General features: G+C 48.6%; 1 protein-coding gene across 2 annotated transcripts in view; it reads right to left on the reverse strand.

Annotated features, from left to right (window-relative positions):
* Positions 1–23635, reverse strand: part of LOC140418567 (mitogen-activated protein kinase kinase kinase 5-like) — a 277605-nt gene that overhangs the window by 5387 nt on the left and 248583 nt on the right. For both annotated transcript variants that reach the window (XM_072502099.1, XM_072502092.1), the window contains exons 26-27: positions 10124–10236; positions 1091–1167 (exon numbers count right to left, since the gene is read on the reverse strand). In XM_072502099.1, coding sequence (XP_072358200.1) covers positions 1131–1167; positions 10124–10236 — 150 coding nt within the window. In that variant the 3' untranslated portion in view covers positions 1091–1130. The remainder of the gene's footprint in view (positions 1–1090; positions 1168–10123; positions 10237–23635) is intronic.

The raw sequence follows: 23635 nt of genomic DNA on the forward strand, positions 1-23635 counted from the left end.
CAGTTGCCTGTTTTCTGTTCCATCCAATTTCCTTTAACCAATATCAATGAACTCAAAGTAACCTAGGCCTCTGATTCACGAGCTCCGATTAGGACTGAGATGAAGAGAAATCTCTTCACCCACAGAGTGGTCCGCCTGTGGAATTTGTTACCACAGAAATCAGCCGAGACCAAAACATTGTCAATGGAATTCTCCGTCGGCTGGATCCTCCGGTCCGCCGGCAGCACACCCACGCCCGCGGGTGTCCCGAAGGTGTGAGGCGGCCACAATGGGAAACCCCATTGGCCGGCTGCAGGAACTGAGAGTCCCACTGCTGGCGGGGGCGTGCCACGCCGAAAAATGTGGCCGACGGACCGGAGATGTATGTTTCCAAGAAGGACTGAGGGCGAATGGGGGGTCAAAGGATACAGGGGGAGCTGCCATCAGGCTACTGAGTTAGTTAGTCAGCCATGATGATAATGAATGGCGGAGCAGGCTCGAAGGGCCGAATGGCCTCCTCCTGCTCCTGTCTTCTATATTTCTATGTAACATGGAAAATTCATTTTAAAGCCACGATTTCCTGTGCTCACAATGATGAGGGAATGGTTCATGATACATAATGAAAAGAAAACGCTTACCCTCTGTGCCCTCTGTCACATCCTTGGGACATCCCAAAATGCTTCACAACCAATTTGTTAGTTTTGGAAGTGTAATTTAGGAAACATGCCAGCCAGGATTTACATAGCAAGATTCCACATATAGCAATGAGATAAAGGACCAGGCAATGAGATTGTAGGGATATTGGTTAAGGATAAAATACTGGCGAGAGTACAGCGTGAACTCAATGCTTTTCTTCTAACACTTAATAAGAACTAGAAGAGACAGATGAGGCCTCCGTTTGGCATCTCCCCTGACAGGGCAGCACTCCCTCAGTACAGCACGGGAGTGTTTGCCGGGATTACGTGTGTGACCTGAACCCACAAATTTCCTGACAGAGTCAAAAGCCCTACCTCTAAACCCTAGATCACCTGGAACAGGAAGGTCGCTTAAGAGTAAAATCTGTAATTCAGGGTTAACAACCGATGAACTGAATTCCAGTTGCAGCATTTACCTTATCTGGACATACTTCAAATCATCCCTTGTCACATCAATCAGAAGATCGTGCAGTGTGTAACCATTGGATACAATCTGTAACATGAGCACAGCAAAGAGCGTGAGAGTCAACATTACATTGAAATCCTCACAGCTGGTCCTGACCCCAAGTTCTCCCTGATCCCTTCCTCATCTCTCCTGAGAGTGTCTGGTTGCAGTTTCAGGAAATCCAGCATCCTCTGGAAACTCCCACCAAGCACCCATTCTCTATTGACCTAAGCAGCAGGCACTGTCAGTGGCTATTCACCCTAAGAAGCATCACATGTGAAACCAACAATGACTTCACCTGGCACCTGAGCAGGTTGGGTGGCCGGGGGGGGGGGGGGGGGGGGGGGGCAAAGGAGTCAGTATTATTCTCAAGGTAGCTAAATTGAGGAGATCGATGACCCAGGCTGAGGGCAGGTAAATTAGATCAAGAATTGAACTGTGTCTATGTGGCTCAGTCTCTCACTGCTGTGGATAATCTGACTGCTGGAGGAGGAATTCAGAGCCGGAGCAGATCCATTATAGAACATAGAAAATAGAAAATACAGCACAGAACAGGCCCTTTGGCCCACGATGTTGTGCCGAACCTTTGTCCTAGATTAATCATAGATTATCATTGAATTTACAGGGCAGAAGGAGGCCATTCGGCGCTTTGAGTCTGCACCGGCTCTTGGAAAGGGCACCCTACCCAAACTCAACACCTCCACCCAACACCAAGGGCAATTTTGGACACTAAGGGCAATTTATCATTGGCCAATTCACCTAACCCGCACATCTTTGGACTGTGGGAGGAAACCGGAGCACCCGGAGGAAACCCACGCAGACACGAGGAGGTCGTGCAGACTCCGCATAGACAGTGACCCAAGCCGGAATCGAACCTGGCACCCTGGAGCTGTGAAGCAATTGTGCTATCCACAAGGCTACTGTGCTGCCCATGCTGACATGTGAGATATGGTGCCCCTGTCATTGGCGGGCAGAGAATAGCTGGGTTACAGTCAGGGGGAAAAAAACAAACAGGCAGGGATCCCTCGTGGCCGTTCCCCTTCAAAACAAGTATACCGTTTTGGATGCTGTTGGGGGGGATGACCTACTGGGGGAAGGCCCTAGCGGCCAGGTCTCTGGCACTGAGTCTGGCTCTGGGGCTAAGAAGGGAAGGGGGGAGAATAGAAAAGCAATAGTTGTAGGAGATTCAATGGTTAGGGGAATAGATAGGAGATTCTGTGGTCGCGAGTGAGACTCCTGGAAGGTATGTTGCCTCCCGGGTGCCAGGGCCAGGGATGTCTCGGATCGTGTCTTCAGGATCCTTAAGGGGGAGGGTGAGCAGCCAGAAGTCGTGGTGCACATTGGTACCAACGACATAGGTAGTAAAAGGGGTGTGGAGGTAATAAACAATTTTAGGGAGTTAGGCTGGAAGTTAAAAGCCAGGACAGACAGAGTTGTCATCTCTGGTTTGTTGCCGGTGCCACGTGATAGCGAGGCTAGGAATAGGGAGAGAGTGCAGTTGAACACGTGGCTGCAGGAATGGTGTAGGAGGGAGGGCTTCAGATATTTGGATAATTGGAGCGCATTCTGGGGAAGGTGGGACCTGTACAAGCAGGACGGGTTGCATCTGAACCAGAGGGGCACCAATATCCTGGGAGAGAGGTTTTCTAGTACTCTTCGGGAGGGTTTAAACTAATTTGGCTGGGGAATGGGAACTGGATTTGTAGTCCAGCAACTAAGGTAGTCGATATTCAGGACGCCAAAGCGTGTAATGAGGCAGTGGGGAAGGGAACACTGACAAAGGAGAGTACTTGCAGGCACGGAGATGGGTTGAAGTGTGTATACTTCAACGCAAGAAGCATCAGGAATAAGGTGGGTGAACTTAAGGCATGGATCGGTACTTGGGTCTACGATGTGGTGGCCATCATGGAAACTTGGATAGAAGAGGGGCAGAAATGGTTGTTGGAGGTCCCTGGTTATAGATGTTTCAATAAGATTAGGGAGGGTGGTAAAAGAGGTGGGGGGGTGGCATTATTAATTAGAGATAGTATAACAGCTGCAGAAAGGCAGTTCGAGGAGTATCACCCGATTGAGGTAGTATGGGTTGAAGTCAGAAATAGGAAAGGAGCAGTCACCTTGTTAGGAGTTTTCTATAGGCCCCCCAATAGTAGCAGAGATGTGGAGGAACAGATTGGGAAACAGATTTTGGAAAGGTGCAGAAGTCATAGGGTAGTAGTCATGGGCGATTTTAACTTCCCAAATATTGAGTGGAAACTCTTTAGATCAAATAGTTTGGATGGGGTGGTGTTTGTGCAGTGTGTCCAGGAAGCAACACAGTATGTAGATTGTCCGACCAGAGGAGGGGCAATATTGGGTTAAGTACTTGGTAATGAACCAGGGCAAGTGATAAATTTGTTAGTGGGGGAGCATTTTGGAGATAGTGACCACAATTCTGTGACTTTCACTTTAGTAATGGAGAGGGATAGGTACGTGCAACAGGGCAAGGTTTACAATTGGGGGGGAAGGGTAAATACGATGTTGTCAGACAAGAATTGAAGTGCATAAGTTGGGAACATAGGCTGTCAGGGAAGGACACAAGTGAAATGTGGAACTTGTTCAAGGAACAGGTGCTACGTGTCCTTGATATGTATGTCCCTGACAGGCAGGGAAGAGATGGTCGAGTGAGGGAACCATGGTTGTCAAGAGAGGTTGAATGTCTTGTTAAGAGGAAAAAGGAGACATATGTAAGGCTGAGGAAACAAGGTTCAGACAGGGCATTGGAGGGATGCAAGATAGCCAGGAGGGAACTGAAGAAAGGGATTAGGAGAGCTAAGAGAGGGCATGAACAATCTTTGGCGGGTAGGATCAAGGAAAACCCCAAGGCCTTTTACACATATGTGAGAAATATGAGAATGACTAGAGCGAGGGTAGGTCCGATCAAGGACAGTAGCGGGAGATTGTGTATTGAGTCTGAAGAGATAGGAGAGGTCTTGAACGAGTACTTTTCTTCTGTATTTACAAATGAGAGGGGCGATATTGTTGGAGAGGACAGTGTGAAACAGATTGGTAAGCTCGAGGAAATACTTGTTAGGAAGGAAGATGTGTTGGGCATTTTGAAAAACTTGAGGATAGACAAGTCCCCTGGGCCTGACGGGATATATCCAAGGATTCTATGGGAAGCAAGAGATGAAATTGCAGAGCCGTTGGCAATGATCTTTTCGTCCTCACTGTCAACAGGGGTGGTACCAGGGGATTGGAGAGTGGCGAATGTCGTGCCCCTGTTCAAAAAAGGGACTTGGGATAACCCTGGGAATTACAGGCCAGTTAGTCTTACTTTGGTGGTAGGCAAAGTAATGGAAAGGGTACTGAAGGATAGGATTTCTGAGCATCTGGAAAGATACTGCTTGTTTAGGGATAGTCAGCACGGATTTGTGAGGGGTAGGTCTTGCCTTACAAGTCTTATTGAATTCTTTGAGGAGGTGACCAAGCATGTGGATGAAGGTAAAGCAGTGGATGTAGTGTACATGGATTTTAGTAAGGCATTTGATAAAGTTCCCCATGGTAGGCTTATGCAGAAAGTAAGGAGGCATGGGATAGTGGGAAATTTGGCCAGTTGGATAACGAACTGGCTAACCGATAGAAGTCAGAGAGTGGTGGTGGATGGCAAATATTCAGCCTGGATCCCAGTTACCAGTGGCGTACCGCAGGGATCAGTTCTGGGTCCTCTGCTGTTTGTGATTTTCATTAATGACTTGGATGAGGGAGTTGAAGGGTGGGTCAGTAAATTTGCAGACGATACGAAGATTGGTGGAGTTGTGGATAGTAAGGAGGGCTGTTGTCGGCTGCAAAGAGACATAGATAGGATGCAGAGCTGGGCTGAGAAGTGGCAGATGGAGTTTAACCCTGAAAAGTGTGAGGTTGTCCATTTTGGAAGGACAAATATGAATGCGGAATACAGGGTTAACGGTAGCGTTTTTGGCAATGTGGAGGAGCAGAGAGATCTTGGGGTCTATGTTCATTCATCTTTGAAAGTTGCCACTCAAGTGGATAGAGCTGTGAAGAAGGCCTATGGTGTGCTCGCGTTCATTAACAGAGGGATTGAATTTAAGAGCCGTGAGGTGATGATGCAGCTGTACAAAACTTTGGTAAGGCCACATTTGGAGTACTGTGTACAGTTCTGGTCGCCTCATTTTAGGAAGGATGTGGAAGCTTTGGAAAAGGTGCAAAGAAGATTTACCAGGATGTTGCCTGGAATGGAGAGTAGGTCTTACGAGGAAAGGTTGAGGGTGCTAGGCCTTTTCTCATTAGAACGGAGAAGGATGAGGGGCGACTTGATAGAGGTTTATAAGATGATCAGGGGAATAGATAGAGTAGACAGTCAGAGACTTTTTCCCCGGGTGGAACAAACCATTACAAGGGGACTTAAATTTAAGGTGAAAGGTGGAAGATATAGGAGGGATATCAGTGGTAGGTTCTTTACCGAGAGAGTAGTGGGGGCATGGAATGCACTGCCTGTGGAAGTAGTTGAGTCGGAAACATTAAGGACCTTCAAGCAGCTTTTGGATAGGTACATGGATTACGGTAAAATGATATAGTGTAGATTTATTTGTTCTTAAGGGCAGCACGGTAGCATTGTGGATAGCACAATTGCTTCACAGCTCCAGGGTCCCAGGTTCGATTCCAGGCTTGGGTCACTGTCTGTGCGGAGTCTGCACATCCCGTGTCTGCGTGGGTTTCCTCCGGGTGCTCCGGTTTCCTCCCACAGTCCAAAGATGTGCAGGTTAGGTGGATTGGCCATGATAAATTGCCCTTAGTGTCCAAAATTGCCCTTGGTGTTGGGTGGAGGTGTTGAGTTTGGGTAGGGGGCTCTTTCCAAGAGTCGGTGCAGACTCAAAGGGCCGAATGGCCTCCTTCTGCACTGTAAATTCAATGATAATCTATGATTAATCTAGGACAAAGGTTCGGCACAACATCATGGGCCGAAGGGCCTGTTCTGTGCTGTATTTTCTATGTTCTATGTTCTATGTACTGGTATCCGAGACGTCCTCCCTGCCTGTGGCCTCAAGGAAGAGCTGGAAGCGTTGTTTGAATATCTTCCAGTTGGCCCTTAGGTTACCGGCGATGCGGAGCGGCGGTGGCGGGCAGATGTTGCCCGTGTTGCAGGATGACGGAATGCTGGCGGAAGGCAGATCACTTGCAGGTAGGTCTAAGAAGTGCTAATACCCCTCAACTCCTGGTATCATGATGTGTTGGGCGCCCTGGATCCGTGGAACACATACAGGCCACCAACACTTAAAATAGTGCAACACTATTTTATTAAGTCAGAAATTGTTTAACATACTTTCACTGTGGGTTAACACGATATTAGATTGAACTAAAGACCTATGCCTTGTCCTAACCAGTCTATGCACTCAGCACATGGTTAAGATCTGTGCTGCAGGCTATGAGCTCTGTCCTACTAGGAAGCTGCAGCTCGAATGAGCGGGAACTCTGATGCCCCCTGTCTTTATAGTGCGTGTGCTCTAACTGGTGATTGGCTGCGGTGTTGTGTGTGTTGATTGGTCCCACTGCGCGTCCATCAGTGTGTGTGTCTGCACCATGATATACTGGTGTATATTATGACATCCTGTGGACCACTTTGAAGTGGATCAGGCTAAGCCTGGCACAGGACAAGGATGTATTGACTCTTTTCAGGGCCTTCTCCCATCGCCCAACTTCCAACTCCCCCCCGCAACTCATCTTCCCACTTCCTCTTCACCTCCCCGAATGGAACCCCTTCTCACTCCAATAATTCCGTATATATTTACGATATCATCCCCTCCCCAAGCCCTGTTATTGACATCACCTTATCCTGTAGTCCCCTTAGAGGGAGGCGAGGGAAGCTTTGAACCTGCCTCCGGACAAAGTCCCGTACCTGCAGGTACCGGAATTCGTCCCCACCCTGTAACTCAAACTCCTCCTAGAGTAGAGAGAGATGACAGTGCCTCTGAAGTTCACTCAATTCCCTTACGTAAGAACATAAGAACTAGGAGCAGGAGTAGGCCATCTGGCCCCTCGAGCCTGCTCCCCCATTCAATGAGATCATGGCTGATCTTTTGTGGACTCAGCTCCACTTTCCGGCCCGAACACCATAACCCTTAATCCCTTTATTCTTCAAAAAACTATCTATCTTTATCTTAAAAACATTTAATGAAGGAGCCTCTACTGCTTCACTGGGCAAGGAATTCCATAGATTCACAACCCTTTGGGTGAAGAAATTCCTCCTAAACTCAGTCCTAAATCTACTTCCCCTTATTTTGAGGCTATGCCCCCTAGTTCTGCTTTCAACCACCAGTGGAAACAACCTGCCCGCATCTATCCTATCTATTCCCTTCATAATTTTATACGTTTCTATCAGATCCCCCCCCTCATCCTTCTAAATTCCAACGAGTACAGTCCCAGTCTACTCAACCTCTCCTCGTAATCCAACCCCTTCAGCTCTGGGATTAACCTAGGGAATCTCCTCTGCACACCCTCCAGTGCCAGTACGTCCTTTCTCAAGTAAGGAGACCAAAACTGAACACAATACTCCAGGTGTGGCCTCACTAACCCCTTATACAATTTCAGCAGAACCTCCCTAGTCTTAAACTCCATCCCTCTAGCAATGAAGGACAAAATTCCATTTGCCTTCTTAATCCCCTGTTGCACCTGAAAACCAACTTTCTGCGACTCATGCACTAGCACACCCAGGTCTCTCTGCACAGCAGCATGTTTTAATATTTTATCATTTAAATAATAATCCCTTTTGCTGTTATTCCTACCAAAATGGATAACCTCACATTTGTCAACATTGTATTCCATCTGCCAGACCCTAGCCCATTCACTTAGCCTATCCAAATCCCTCTGCAGACTTCCAGTATCCTCTGCACTTTTTGCTTTACCACTTATCTTAGTGTCATCTGCAAACTTGGACACATTGCCCTTGGTCCCCAACTCCAAATCATCTATGTAAATTGTGAATAGTTGTGGGCCCAACACTGATCCCTGAGGGACACCACTAGCTACTGATTGCCAACCAGAGAAACACCCATTAATCCCCACTCTTTGCTTTCTATTAATTAACCAATCCTCTATCCATGCTACTACTTTCCCCTTAATGCCATGCATCTTTATCTTATGCAACAACCTTTTGTGTGGCACCTTGTCAAAGGCTTTCTGGAAATCCAGATATACCACATCCATTGGCTCCCCGTTATCTACCGCACTGTTCATGTCCTCATAAAATTCCACTAAATTAGTTAGGCACGACCTGCCCTTTATGAACCCATGCTGTGTCTGTCCAATGGGACAATTTCCATCCAGATGCCTCGCTATTTCTTCCTTGATGATAGATTCCAGCATCTTCCCTACTACCGAAGTTAAGCTCACTGGCCTATAATTACCCACTTTCTGCCTACCTCCTTTTTTAAACAGTGGTGTCACGTTTGCTAATTTCCAATCCGCCGGGACCACCCCAGAGTCTAGTGAATTTTGGTAAATTATCACTAGTGCATTTGCAATTTCCCTAGCCATCTCTTTTAGCACTCTGGGATGCATTCCATCAGGGCCAGGAGACTTGTCTACCTTTAGCCCCATTAGCTTGCCCATCACTACCTCCTTGGTGATATCAATCCTCTCAAGGTCCTCACCTGTCATAGCCTCATTTCCATCAGTCACTGGCATGTTATTTGTGTCTTCCACTGTGAAGACCGACCCAAAAAACCTGTTACGGGACAAGGCGTAGATCGGCTTGCACACTGGGGCATTGAGCTCCCACTCGAAACATGTGGCAGCTTTAACAGGAGAGAACTATGCTCATATTCAGAGAGTCCGTGAGCAGAGGTTTACAGGCCCATGCCTGTGGGATTGCAGGTGATGATTGTTGCAGGTTTGGGCACTAAAATTCCTCAGGTGGTCTTTCTGTCGCATACCCCCTGAGCTGTCTGAAATTTTAAGTTGCCAATTAATGGCTGCTCAAAAGTTGATTTCTGGCCAGCTGCAATTCTGAGGCCAGCATGAGGAGGTTAAGGATGGGGCTGCAGATGGCATGTGGCTCAATGGTTAGCACTGGGACTGCGGCGCAGAGGACCCAGGTTCGAATCCCGGCCCTGGGTCACTGTCCAATTGGAGTTTGCACATTCTCCCCATGTCTGCGTGGGTTTCGCCCCCACAACCCAAAGATGTGCAGGGTAGGTGGAGCTCTCTGAGGAAGGACTTCCTCCTGTGTGAGGGGCGGAAGACCGGTCTCCAGCAATTAACTATCAATGGAGCCTTAATTGGCTGAGGGATTGCCAACATCAGCAGAGGTCTTTTTCATGGCCTGGCAAGAAATTCTGACCCGTAATTCGAGTATACAATACCTCAACTGCAAGAACAATGTCTGCATCAAATACATTCAATCACTGAAAATATCAGCGGCACTTATATCAATACAAGTTATTGCGATTATTTCCACTCTTCTCCTGATACAGTTGACTCCGAGTGGGGTACAGTTATGCCTTCCCTCCAATCTACCATCCGAATGGTAATTTATTATGTACATGCACAGGTACCAGCAGGATACCCACAAAAAGACAGAGCTGGAAATGTCTCTGCTGGCAATCTGTAAACATCTCTCACTCCAATTATCTCTCATTGTGTCATTATAATAATATAATAACTTGACCTTATTTACTGTACATCAATAATAAGGGATTGGGGTAATTGTGGGTACATTTATTCAGACTGGACACATGAGAACAGTTATACATAGGATTAAACTGGAAGACATCAGAGCTGTGTGCGTGTGCTCTGCTCAAAGTAAAAGTTAACTAAGACTCGATCACGTGACATATTTCCGTTCTAGTCTTTTCACAGTAACTTCATTGCAGTGTTAATGTAAGCCTACTTGTGGCAATAAAGATTATTATTATTATAGTGATGTCATGCTGATATCCCTTAAAGGCACATTACAACACCTCCCACTATAATCTCAGAGCACTCTATGCAAGCCAGAAATATTTCTTACCTTGTCAATTGTTTGTTGATCGACTTGTGTTGTCGACAGCCACTGTGTGAGTTCCTCAGCTTTGGAATCCACAGGAGTTGTATGGAACTCACAAAGAGCATCTGAAAAGACCTCTGGTCAAGAACATTGAAGAGAGTTTTAACGAGCTGTTCTTACCAAATTCCATTTTCACAGTTCATAGAAAGATCTGGGGCTGGATTCTCTGGTCCCCCAACCATGGGCGGGAGTGCGCTGCCGGCGGGAACGAGAATCCCAACGGTCAGAGAATTACGTCCCTGATTTCCAAACTGAACTCGAACAGGGAAGGCCAAGAAGCCTGATCTTCCCCTGATCAATCTCCAGTCTATCCCTCAGTCCAATGTTCAAATATGTTTCCCGTCTGCGAGGCGATGAGCTTAACAAAAAGTCCTAAAGATTTTATTTTTCCTTTTTCACTCCTCAGCTCACTCTCCTGGATTTTGCTTCATCCATCCGAAGCAAACACTTCACCTAGATTAAAAAATTACATACAAATCTTCATTGGTATCAATCAAGTCTCCTATTTTCCAAAGAGAACATGTTCAACATCCTTAACCCTTCCATAATTATAACTTGGATTTCGAACACCCAGAATCCTGGCCTCCCTCCACTTGTCCAAACCATCTTATGGGCACCAATATTCTTCCCAGGATGAATCTGTCCATGATAATCCAGAAGGTGATGTTTAAAGAAAACTATTGATGAATGCTGCTCAAACCCAACAAACCCAAATTGACATAATTTGAAAATTTATGACTGGATGAAAATCCTTTTGGTCCACACCTTTTCTCTCGTTGCAGCTCACACCTCCTCTGGCTAAGAACATTCTCAGGTCTCCTTCCATTGTTGCTCCCTGTCTGGGGCCTGAGTGACAGCAACAACAATGACTCTTGTAGGAATTTCAGAGATATTTGTATTCTATGCATTTGGTGCAGCAAGGGTTAACAGCCGGAGTCAGTGTGAGACTGTTGCTGTCATGTGTTTAAAATAATCCTGGTTTGAAAGACAACTAAACTTTGGATCAGATGTGCAATTAAAGCATCATAAAAGCTTGGCCTAAGGGACTGGTTTAGCACAGGGCTAAATCGCTAGCTTTGAAAGCAGACCAAGGCAGGGCAGCAGCAAGGTTCAATTCCCGTACCAGCCTCCCCGAACAGGCGCCAGAATGTGGCGACTAGGGGCTTTTCACAGTAACTTCACTTGAAGCCTACTTGTGACAATAAGCGATTTTCATTTTAGTTTGTACTGAGAGGGGAGTAGATTGTTGTGTTCTGCTTGGTAAGGTCATGTAACAAGTGGGAGGAGCTAAGGTTCCTGGCATTTTGTCAGGCAGGTCGATAGGTTAGTCTGGTGACTGGAAAGTAAGGTGAGAAGAAGTTTCTGAATACTTCAGCAAGAGATTCTGCATTGTTCGGACTGGTTTCAGGTCTATTTCTTAACACAGACTCAAAGAGCATCTCTTAAGCAAGTATGCTGGGGTCTGCTAACTATATTTAAAAATGGATTGTAACCTGAGATGGGGTTGTTTGAGATAGCATAATGGTTATTGTTTCCATTGGATTGTTAAGCATCGTTTAATAGGTAATTCTAAGTTATGTTCTTAGTGATGTTAAAACTAGTCATACTTTAGTAATAAAGTTTGTTTTAATATACCATGTCCCTATTTGTGCGTGAAATCATTCCTGGAGCAAAATACCCTTTCCTCACAGTCTTACAAATGTGGCGACTAGGGGCTTTTCACAGTAACTTCATTGCAGTGTTAATGTAAGCCTACTTGTGACACTAATGATTATTTACATTTACATTTAAATAAATAAAGTGTTACGGTTTCTGTCCAGTATCATAGCAACTGTTGGGGACTGGTTACGGTCCGTAATACATGCGTTAGGAGTGAGAACGCAGAAACTTGTAATAACCCCGCCCACCTGCCCCTTTGAATGACTGGCCTCCCTCTACCTACACAGCTATGCCAATAAAGTATGCAATTCGCACCATGCCTTAAACCTTCAATGGCATTATTTTGAAAAGAGAAGGGGGAGATTCCCCCTGGTGTCCCGGCCAATCGATAGTCCTCAACCAACACCTGTAAAAACCAGTTAGGTCATTAGTGCGGCACAGTGGTTAGCACTGCTCAGCCAAACCAGTTGAAACAATTGGGCCAGATGAACGTAATCCAGCAACTTCATTAGTTTATAAACTTCAATCAACTTCTCCCTAAAACTACACTTCTCTTTTTTAAAAATGTATTTTATTACAAACATGTATCAAAACAGGTTACAGCAAATAAACACTCCGGGAAACATACTTCCTAACAATCAACTGCACAGTCTGTACAGATTTTCTCCCTTTTTCACCCCACCCCCTCCCCTGCGATGAACAGCCCCTCAAACACGGTCACAAACATCCCCCACCCTTCCTCAAACCCCCCTGAAGAGCCCCTTAACTGATACTTTATCTTCTCTAACTGCAGGAAGTCATACAGGTCACCCAACCAAGCCGCTACCCCCGGTAGCGATGCCAACCGCCACTCCAGCAAAATTTGTCGTCGTGCAATGAGAGAGGCGAAGGCCAAGACATTGGCCTTCCTCCTCGCCATGAGCTCTGGCTTTTCTGAAACCCCAAATATCGCCAAAGGGTCCCGATCCACCTCCTCCTCCACAATCCTGGCAAAGACTCTCACCCAGAATCTATCCAATTTTTTGCAACCCCAAAACATGTGCGTGTGATTCGCTGGCCCCTGCCCACACCTCTCGCACTCATCTGCTACCCCCTGAAAGAACCCACTCATTCTCGCCCGAGTCATATGCACCCTGTGCACCACCTTAAACTGTATCAGGCTCATCCTTGCACAAGAGGAGGTCCCGTTTACCCTTCGCAGTGCCTCACTCCACACTCCCCAATTGATCTCCATTCCCAACTCCGCTTCCCATTTCTCCTTGATCTTCACCACCCGCTCGCCTCCCTCCTCCCCCAGCCACTTATATATATCTCCAATTCTTCCCTCCCCTTCCACATCCGGAAGCAGCAGTCGCTCCAGCAGGGCGTATCCTGGCAACCTAGGGAACCCCCTCCAGACCTTTCGCGCAAAAATCCCTAACTTGCAGATACCTGAACTCACTCCCCCTCGGCAGCTCCACCCTCTCCCTTAGCTCCTCCACACTGGCAAACCCTTCCTCCAAATACAAATCCCTCACCTTGACCAGCCCCACTTCCCTCCACCTCCTGTATACACTATCCACCTCCCCCCCCCCCCCATCCCGGCTCAAACCCATGATTCTCGCACAGCGGCGTTAGCACCGACATCCCTTCCACCCTAAAATGCCTCCTCAGCTGATTCCATATCTTCACCGTAGACTGCACCACTGGGCTCCCTGAATACCTACTCGGAGCCACTGGCAATGCTACCGTCACCATAGTCCTCAAACTAGACCCCTTACAAGATTCCTCTTCCATCCTAATCCACTCTACCCCTTCTCCTTCCTACCACTGCTGCACCTTGTCCACATTCGCCGCCCAATAATATCGAAGCAAGTTTGGCAACACCAAACCCCTCCTGCTGCCTCTGTAGCAGGGTCCTCCCCACCCTCGGCACCTTTCCCGCCCATACAAAGTCCGAGGTGATCTTGTCCGCTTTGGTATAAAGATCGGGAGAGGCTGAAAGATAAACAAGAACCTTGGCAGAATATTCATTTTCACCACTTGGACCCTCCCCACCAACGTTAAGTGCAATGTATCCTACCTCTTAAGATCCTCCCTCGCCTCCTCCACCAGCTTCGTTAAATTCCACTTAGGGAGCCCCGCCCATTCCCATGCTACCTGAATCCCCAAATAAAGAACAAGGAACAAAGAAAAATTACAGCACAGGAACAGGCCCTTCGGCCCTTCAAGCCTGCGCCGATCCAAATCCTCTATCTAAAACTGTCATCTATTTTCTAAGGATCTGTATCCCTCTGCTCCCTGCCCATTCATGTATCTGTCTAGATACATCTTAAATGACGCTATCTTGCCCGCCTCTAACACCTTCGCCGGCAATGCGTTCCAGGCACCCACCACCTTCTGCGTAAAGAACTTTCCACGCATATCTCCCTTAAACTTTTCCCCTCTCACCTTGAACTCATGACCCCTAGAAATTGAGTCCCCCACTCTGGGATAAAGCTTCTTGCTATCCACCCTGTCTATACCTCTCATGATTTTGTAGACCTCAATGAGGTCCCCCCCAAATCACACCCATATGTTCTGGGCATGCCCAGCGCTGGAGGAATTTTGGAAGGGCGTAGCGAGGACAGTGTCGAGGGTGGTAGGATCCAGGGTCAAACCGGGCTGGGGGCTCGCAATATTTGGGATGGCAGAGGAGCCGGGAGTGCAGGAGGCGAAAGAGGCTGGAATTCTGGCCTTTGCGTCCCTGGTAGCCCGGCGGAGGATTCTTCTTCAGTGGAAAGATACAAGGCCCCCAAGCGTGAAATCCTGGATCAGCGATATGGCAGGGTTCATTAAATTGGAGAGGGTGAAATTCGCCTTGAGAGGGTCGGTACAAGGGTTCTTTAGGCGGTGGCAACCGTTCTTCGACTTTCTGGCAGAACGCTAGACATTGGTCAATGGCAGCAGCAGCTCGGGGGGTGGGGGGGGGCGGTGGGGGGGGGGTTTACTTTATTTTTGTTTATGTTATTTACACTGGAAGGGTCTGAGGGGGTGTATACACCTGTTGTCTTAAGTCGGGGTGTTAATGTTAATTTATTATTTAGGTACGGGGGGAGGGGTTTGGGGGGTTGCTTTTTTAGATTGTGTTTTGTACTTAACCCTGTTGGGTTCTTTTTTCTTTCTCATTTTGTTAGTGATAATTTATGAAAACCTTTAATAAAAATTATTTTTAAAAAATGAGGTCCCCCCTCAACCTCCGTCTTTCTAATGAAAATAATCCTATCTACTCAACCTCTCTTCATAGCTAGCGCCCTCCATACCAGGCAACATCCTGGTGAACCTCCTCTGCACCCTCTCCAAAGCATCCACATCCTTTTGGTAATGTGGCGACCAGAACTGTACGCTGTATTCCAAATGTGGCCGAACCAAAGTCCTATACAACTGTAACATGACCTGCCGACTCTTGTACTCAATACCCCTTCCGATGAAGGAAAGCATGCCGTATGCCTTCTTGACCACTCTATCGACCTGCGCAGCCACCATCAGGGTACAATGGACCTGAACACCCAGATCTCTCTGTACATCAATTTTCCCCAGGGCTTTTTCATTTACCGTATAGTTCGCTCTTGAATTGGATCTTCCAAAATGCATCACCTCGCATTTGCCCTGATTGAACTCCATCTGCCATTTCTCCGCCCAACTCTCCAATCTATCTATATTCTGCTGTATTCTCTGATAGTCCCCTTCACTGCCTACTACTCCACCAATCTTAGTGTCATCTGCAAACTTGCTAATCAGACCACCTATACCTTCCTGCAGATCATTTATGTATATCACAAACAACAGTGGTCCCAGCACGGATCCCTGTGGAACACCACTGGTCACAGTTCTCCATTTTGAGAAACTCCCTTCCACGACTACTCTCTGACTCCTGTTGCCCAGCCAGTTCTTTATCTATCTAGCTCGCACACCCTGGACCCCATGAGACTTCACTTTCTCCATCAGCCTACCATGGAGAACCTTATCAAATGCCTTATTGAAGTCCATGTATAACAGCCCTTCCCTCATCAATCAACTTTGTCACTTCCTCAAAAAATTCCCTGCACAAAACCATGTTGCCTATCACTGATTAGCCCATTTTCTTCCAAATGGGAATAGATCCTATCCCTCAGTATCTTCTCTAGCAGCTTCCCTACCACTGATGTCAGGCTCACCGGTCTATAATTACCTGGATTATCCCTGTTACCCTTCTTAAACAAGGGGACAACATGAGCAATTCTCCAGTCTTCCGGTACCTCACCCGTGTTCAAGGATGCTGCAAAAATATCTGTTAAGGGCCCAGCTATTCCCTCTCTCAGTTCCCTCAGTAACCTGGGATAGATCCCATCCGGACCTGGGGACTTGTCCACCTTAATGCCTTTTAGAATACCCAACACATCCTCCCTCCTTATGCCGAGTTGACCTAGAGTATTCAAACACCTATCCCTAACCTCAACATCCGTCATGTCCCTCTCCTCGGTGAATACCGATGCAAAGTACTCGTTAAGAATCTCACCCATTTTCTCTGACTCCACCCATAACTTTCCTTCTTTGTCCTTGAGTGGGCCAACCCTGTCTCTCGTTACCCTCTTGCTCCTTATATATGAATAAAAGGCTTTGGGATTTTGCTTAACCCTGTTTGTTAAAGATATTTCATGACCCCTTTTCGCCCTCTTGATTCCTTGTTTCAGATTGGTCCTACATTCCCGATATTCTTCCAAAACTTTGTCTGTCTTCCGTCGCCTAGACCTTATGTGTGCTTCCTTTTTCCTCTTAGCTAGTCTCACAATTTCACCTGTCATCCATGGTTCCCTAATCTTGCCATTTCTATCCCTCATTTTCACAGGGACATGTCTGTCCTGAACTCTAATCAACCTCTCTTTAAAAGCCTCCCACATATCAAATGTGGATTTACCTTCAAACAGCTGCTCCCAATCCACATTCCCCAGCTCCTGCCGAATTTTGGTATAGTTGGCCTTTCCCCAATTTAGCACTCTTCCTTTAGGACCACTCTTGTCTTTGTCCATGAGTATTCTGAAACTTACGGAATTGTGAGCACTATTCCCAAAGTAATCCCCTACTGAAACTTCAACCACCTGGCCGGGCTCATTCCCCAACACCAGGTCCAGTATGGCCCCTTCCCGAGTTGGACTATTTACATACTGCTCTAGAAAACCCTCCTGGATGCTCCTTACAAATTCTGCTCCATCTAGTCCTCTAACACTAAGTGTATCCCAGTCAATGTTGGGAAAATTAAAATCTCCTATCACCACCACCCTGTTGCTCCTACATCTTTCCAAAATCTGTTTACATATTTGTACCTCTATCTCACGCTCGCTGTTGGGAGGTCTGTAGTACAGCCCCAACATTGTTACCGCACCCTTCCTGTTTCTGAGCTCTGCCCATATCGCCTCACTGCTCGAGTCCTCCATAGTGCCCCCCTTCAGCACAGCTGTGATATCCTCTCTGACCAGTAATGCAACTCCTCCACCCCTTTTACCTCCCTCTCTATCCCATCTGAAACATCGATATCCTGGGATATTTAGTTGCCAATCATGCCCTTCCCTCAACCAAGTCTCAGTAATAACAATAACATCATACTCCCAGGTACTAATCCAAACCCTAAGTTCATCTGCCTTACCTACTACACTTCTTGCATTAAAACAAATGTACCTCAGACCACCAGTCCCTTTGCGTTCACCATCTGCTCCCTGCCTACTCTTCCCCTTAATCACGCTGATTTCATGATCTAGTTCCTGACAGGCTTTAGTTACTACCTCCTTACTGTCCACTAACCTCCTCATTTGGTTCCCATTCCCCTGCCTCATTAGTTTAAACCCTCCCCAACAGCTTTAGCAAAAGCACCTCCAAGGACATTGGTTCCAGTCCGGCCCAGGTGCAGACCGCCCAATTTGTAGTAGTCCCACCTCCCCCAGAACCGGTCCCAATGTCCCAAAAATCTGAACCCCTCCCTCCTGCACCATCTCTCAAGCCACGCATTCATCCTGCCTATTCTTTCATTTCTACTCTGACTACCACGTGGCACTGGTAGCAATCCTGAGATTACTACCTCTGAGGTCCGACTTTTTAACTTGGCTCCTAACTCCCTAAATTCTGCTTGTAGGACCTCATCCCGTTTTTTACCTATATCATTGATGCCGATATGCATCACGACAACTGGCTGTTCACCCTCCCCCTTCAGAATGTTCTGCAGCCGATCTGAGACATCCCCGACCCATGCACCTGGGAGGCAACATACCATTTGGGAGTCTTGTTTTCGACCACAGAACCACCTATCTACTCCCCTTACAATTGAATCCCCGATGACTATAGCCCTTCCACTCTTTTTCCCGCCTTTCTGCACAGCTGAGCCAGCCACGGTGCCATGAACCTGGTTACTGCTGCCTCCCCCTGGTGAGCCAACTCCCCCAAAAGTATCCAAAACGGTATGCCTGTTTTGGAGGGAGATGACCGCAGGGGACACCTGCACTGCCTTCCTGCTTTTTCTCTGCCTTTTGGTCACCCATTCCCTTTCTCCCTCAGCAATCCTAATCTGCGGTGTGACCAATTCGCTAAACGTGCTATCCACAACCTCCTCAGCATCGCGGATGCTCCAAAGTGAGTCCATCCGCAGCTCTAGAGCCGTCATGCGGTCTAACAAGAGGTGCAACTGGACACACTTCCTGCACGTGAAGGAGTCAGAAACAACAGCCACGTCCCTAAGCTCCCACATTGAGCAAGAGGAACATAACACGGGTCTGAGATCTCCTGCCATTTTTAATCTTAAACTTAACTTAGTCCAACTATAATATCAAATAGTAGATAAATGAAAAAGGAAAAAAAAAAAGAAAAATTGTTACCAATCACACGATAAAAAGAAATAGAAAAACCTTACCTTATCAACACATCAGTCTTTTTTTTTTGGTTAGAGGAGGAGGGCGGGTGGGAGACACTACACGTGTAGTGTCTCGGGTTCAGCCGCTGCTCAAATATATCAGTTCAGTCACCTTCCCAGAGCGCAATTTGACCGCTCCCACTCAGCTCCTCCCTCTCACCGCTCCTGTAAGGTAAGTTTTTAACGGGAAACTTATCTTCCCGACAGCCCCCTGGTTACTGCTCTCGCTGCTACCGCTGAAAAACTGAAGCTAAATACCTAAACCTATCCCTCGCTACCGTAAATGGCATCCACCCTAAATTAGCCACTGTGCCAGCTCATTTATCGGGAATACTTTGCTTTTCTCTACATTCAGCTTGTATCCCGAGAACCCTCCAAACCTCCCCAACAGGCCCATAATCCTTCCCATACTCTCCAACGGATCAGAAACATACAGCAAGAGGTCATCGGCATAGAGCGACACCCGATGCTCCCTCTGTCCCCTCATTATCCCCCGCCACTCTGCCGACCCTGGGATCCTGGGATTATATTCATTGGAGTTTAGGAGGTTGAGGGGAGATCTAATAGAAACTTACAAGATAATGAATGGCTTAGATAGGGTGGACGTAGGGAAGTTGTTTCCATTAGCAGGGGAGACTAGGACCCGGGGGCACAGCCTTAGAATAAAAGGGAGTCACTTTAGAACAGAGATGAGGAGAAATTTCTTCAGCCAGAGAGTGGTGGGTCTGTGGAATTCATTGCCACAGAGGGCGATGGAGGCCAGGACGTTGAGTGTCTTTAAGACAGAAGTTGATAAATTCTTGATTTCTCGCGGAATTAAGGGCTATGGAGAGAGAGCGGGTAAATGGAGTTGAAATCAGCCATGATTGAATGGTGGAGTGGACTCGATAGGCCGAATGGCCTTACTTCCGCTCCTATGTCTTATGGTCTTATGGACCCCCTGAGAGCCATCGCCAATGGCTCTAGGGCCAGCGCAAACAGCAGCGGCGACAGCGGGCACTCCTGCCTCGTACCCCTGTGTAAGTCAAAGCTTCGTAAGCTCATATCATTCGTCCTCACCCTCGCTCTTGGCGCCACATACAGCAACCACACCCATGCCACAAATCACAGCCCAAACCCAAACCTTCCCAAAACTTCGAACAAGTACCGCCACTCCACCCGGTCAAATGTTTTCTCCGTGTCCATGGACACCACCACCTCCGGTACCAGAGCCCCCGACGATTCATCACCACATTCAACAGCCGTCTTATATTACTCGCAAACTGCCTGCCCTTCACAAAGCCTGTTTGATCTTCTGCCACCACCCCGGGACACAATCCTCCATCCTCCCCGCCATTAACTTAGCCAATACTTTTACATCTGTGTTCAACAGTGATATGGGCCGGGCAGCATGGTGGCGCAGTGGGTTAGCCCTGCAGACTCATGGCGCCGAGGTCCCAGTTTCGACCCCAGCTCTGGGTCACTGTCCGTGTGGAGTTTGCACATTCTCCCCGTGTTTGCGTGGGTTTCGCTCCCACAACGCAAAGATGTGCAGGGTAGGTGGATTAGCCACGCTAAATTGCCCCTTAATTGGAAAAAATGAATTGGGTACTCTAAATTCATAAAAAGAAAATTGTGATATGGGCCTATACGACCCACATTCCACCGGGTCCTTCCCCTTTTTTGGGATGAGTGTGATTACTGCCTGCGTCATCATCTCCGGCAACTCCCCTTTCTCCAGTGCTTCATTAAACGCCCCCAACAGATGTGGTGCCAGGTCCATCGCAAATTCCTTATAAAATACCGTTGGGTACCCATCCGGCCCAGAGGCCTTCCCCGATTTCATACCCCTGCTACTGTCCAGCACCTCCCTCAGCCCCAAGGGCTTCTCCAACGCCTGCATCTTTGCTTCCTCCACCGAGGGAAATTTCAGCTTGTCCGGAAACCACCCCATGTCCCCTCCTCTCCCCCTGGGTCCGGCTCGTAAAGTCCCTGGTAATACTCTCTAAATGCCTCATTTATCTTCCCTGGCTCTGACACCACATCCCCAGCCCCAGTCCGTATCTTCAATATTTCCCTGGACACAGACTGCCTCCGCAGCTGGTGCGCCAGCCTGCTGCTCGCCTTGTCCCCATACTCATATTGCACCCCCCTTGCCCTACATAGTTGCCCTACCCGGCCTGTCAAACTGACCCTGGAACGTTTTCCTCCTCGCCAATCCCTCCACGATGGGCACCCTTGAATATTCCCTGTCCACCTCCACTATCTCGCTCACTAGATGGTCATGTTCCGCCCTCCTTTCCTTATCCCCACGCACCTTAAACACATAATTTCTCCCTGGACCACTGCGTTCAGTGCTTCCCAGAAAATGCCCGCCGACACCTCCCCATTCTGCTTCAACTCCACATACTCCTTAATCGCCGCCCGCACCTTATCACAAAAACCTCCATCTGCCAACAACTCCGAGTCAAACCTCCACCCTGGCCTCTGCTCTCGGCTCGTACTGAACTGAATATCCAGCCAGTGGGGTGCATGGTCCGAGATAACTATCCCGCATACACCCCTCCACCCCACCCAAAATCCCCCGACTCATACCATAGCAATCAATCCTCAAATACTCGTTATGGACGTGTGAAAAGAAGGATTACACCCTTCCCCCTGGGTTCTGAAAATGCCATGGATCCACCGTCTCTCCATAAACCCCTCCAGCTCCCTTGAAATGAAAATGAAATGAAAATGAAAAATGAAATGAAAATCGTTTATTGTCACAAGTAGGCTTCAAATGAAGTTACTGCGAAAAGCCCCTAATCGCCACATTCCGGCGCCTGTTCGGGGAGGCCGGTACGGGATTCGTGCCATTCGTACTCTACCCATCGACCTGGGGCTCGATCTATCCACCCTCGGCTCCAGGACACAGTTAAAATCTCCTCCCATGATCAACTGGTACGTGGCCAAATCCGGGATCCTGCCAATAACCCCCTCAGAAAACCCACCTCATCCCAATTTGGGGTATACACATTTACCAACACTACCGGTGCCCCTTCCAATACCCCACTCACAATCACATATCTCCCACCTCGATCCCTCACCTCCTTCGCACTCACGAATCCCATTTTTATGCTCATTAAAATCACCACTACCCTCGATTTCTAATCAAACCTCGAGTGAAAAACTTGCCCTACCCACCCCTTCCTTAACCTAACCTGGGCCTTCACACGGAGGTGTGTCTCCTGCAGAAAGACCACCCCCGCTTTCAAGCTCCTGAGGTGCGTGAACCCCCGCAACCTTTTAACCGGCCCATTCAGTCCCCAGACATTTCACGTTACAAACCTTACTGGAGGTTTATGCCTCCAATCCCCTCTACCGTCCGTCATCTGCCCCACTTAACTCCCGACACTTTAATTCCACCCGATACCTAGCCCATCCCAGATGGCCCTTTTCCTAAGACTACACTTCTCTAACATGTAGAGGTGCAGCCCATTGAGCCTCTCCAGGTAAATGTGGGCGGGATTCTCCGATCTCGGCGCGATGTCCGCCGACCAGCGCCAAAAACGGCGCAAATCAGTCTGGCATCGCACCGCCCCAAAGGTGCGGAAGTCGCCGCATCTTGAGCGGCCGAGCCCTCACCTTGAGGGGCTAGGCCCGAGGCGGACTGATTTCCGCCCTGCCAGCTGGCGGGAAAGGCCTTTGGTGCCCTGCCAGCTGGCGCGAAACTGACTTTGCCGGGCAGCGCATGAGTGGGAGCGTCAGCGGCCGCTCACGGCATCCCCGCGCATGCGCAGTGGAGACCATGGAGAAGGCGGAAGGAAAAGAGTGCCCCCACTGCACAGGCCCGCCTGCGGATCGGTGGGCCCCGATCGCGGGCCAGGCCACCGTGGGGGCACCCCCCCGGGGCCAGATCGCCCCGCGCCCCCCCCAGGACCCTGGAGTCCACCCGCGCCACCATGTCCCGCCATCCCAAAGGTGGTTCAATCCACACCGGCTGGCGTGGGTTGACAGCGGCGGGACTTCGGCCCATCGCGGACCGGAGAATCACCGGGGGATTCCCGCCGACCGGCGGGCGCGATTCCCGCCCCCGCCGAATCTCCGGTGGCGGAGAATTCGCGACACGGCGGGGGCGGGATTCACGCCGGCCCCCGGCGATTCTCCGGTCCGGTGGGGGGTCGGAGAATCGCGCCCATGGTGTTTTGAACTGGGAGGTAATCTTGTAGCCTTCTTTTTCAGCCTTTCTTTTGAGCGGCACGGTGGCACAGTGGTTAGCACTGCTGCCTCACAATGCCAGGGACCCGGGTTCAATTCACCTTGTGTGAATGTGTGTGTGGAGGTTGCACATTCTCCCCGTGTCTACATGGGTTTCATCCGGGTGCTCCGGTTTCCTCCCACAGTCTAAAAATGTGCTGGTTACGTGGATTGTCCATGAGAAAACTATCCCTTAGTTCCCAGGGATGTGCAGATTAGGTGGGATTATGATGTTACGGAGTAGGGTGGGGGAGTGGGGTAGGATGCTCTTTCAGAGGGTCAGTGCAGACTCGATGGCCCAAATGGCCTCCTTCTGCACTGTACCGTTCAATATAAGTCCACTAAACAAAACTTGGTACAGCATCCCAACTGAGGCCTAACGAAGATCTTTGTAGAAGGACAAATTTTGTTGAATTGAAAAAAGTCTTCTCACCTGTTTTATCCCATGTGCTCTAAAAAGAGCAAAGAACTTGGGCGGGATTCTTCCGTCTGCCAGTCGCGTTTTCCTGCGTGGCGCGCCCCCGCCGGCAGCGGGATTCTCCCTTCCTGCAGCCGGCCAATGGGGTTCCGCATAGTGGCCATCCCACGCTGTCGGAAAACCTGCAGGTATGGGTGCGCTGCTGGCGGACTTGAGGATCCCGACGGAGAATTCCGCTGCTTGTGGTTATGTTACCAAATGCCATGTCCTCAGGACTGCTCAGAGC

Source organism: Scyliorhinus torazame, chromosome 1 (assembly GCF_047496885.1).
Source record: "Scyliorhinus torazame isolate Kashiwa2021f chromosome 1, sScyTor2.1, whole genome shotgun sequence".
In the NCBI taxonomy this organism is placed as follows: Eukaryota; Metazoa; Chordata; class Chondrichthyes; order Carcharhiniformes; family Scyliorhinidae; genus Scyliorhinus; species Scyliorhinus torazame.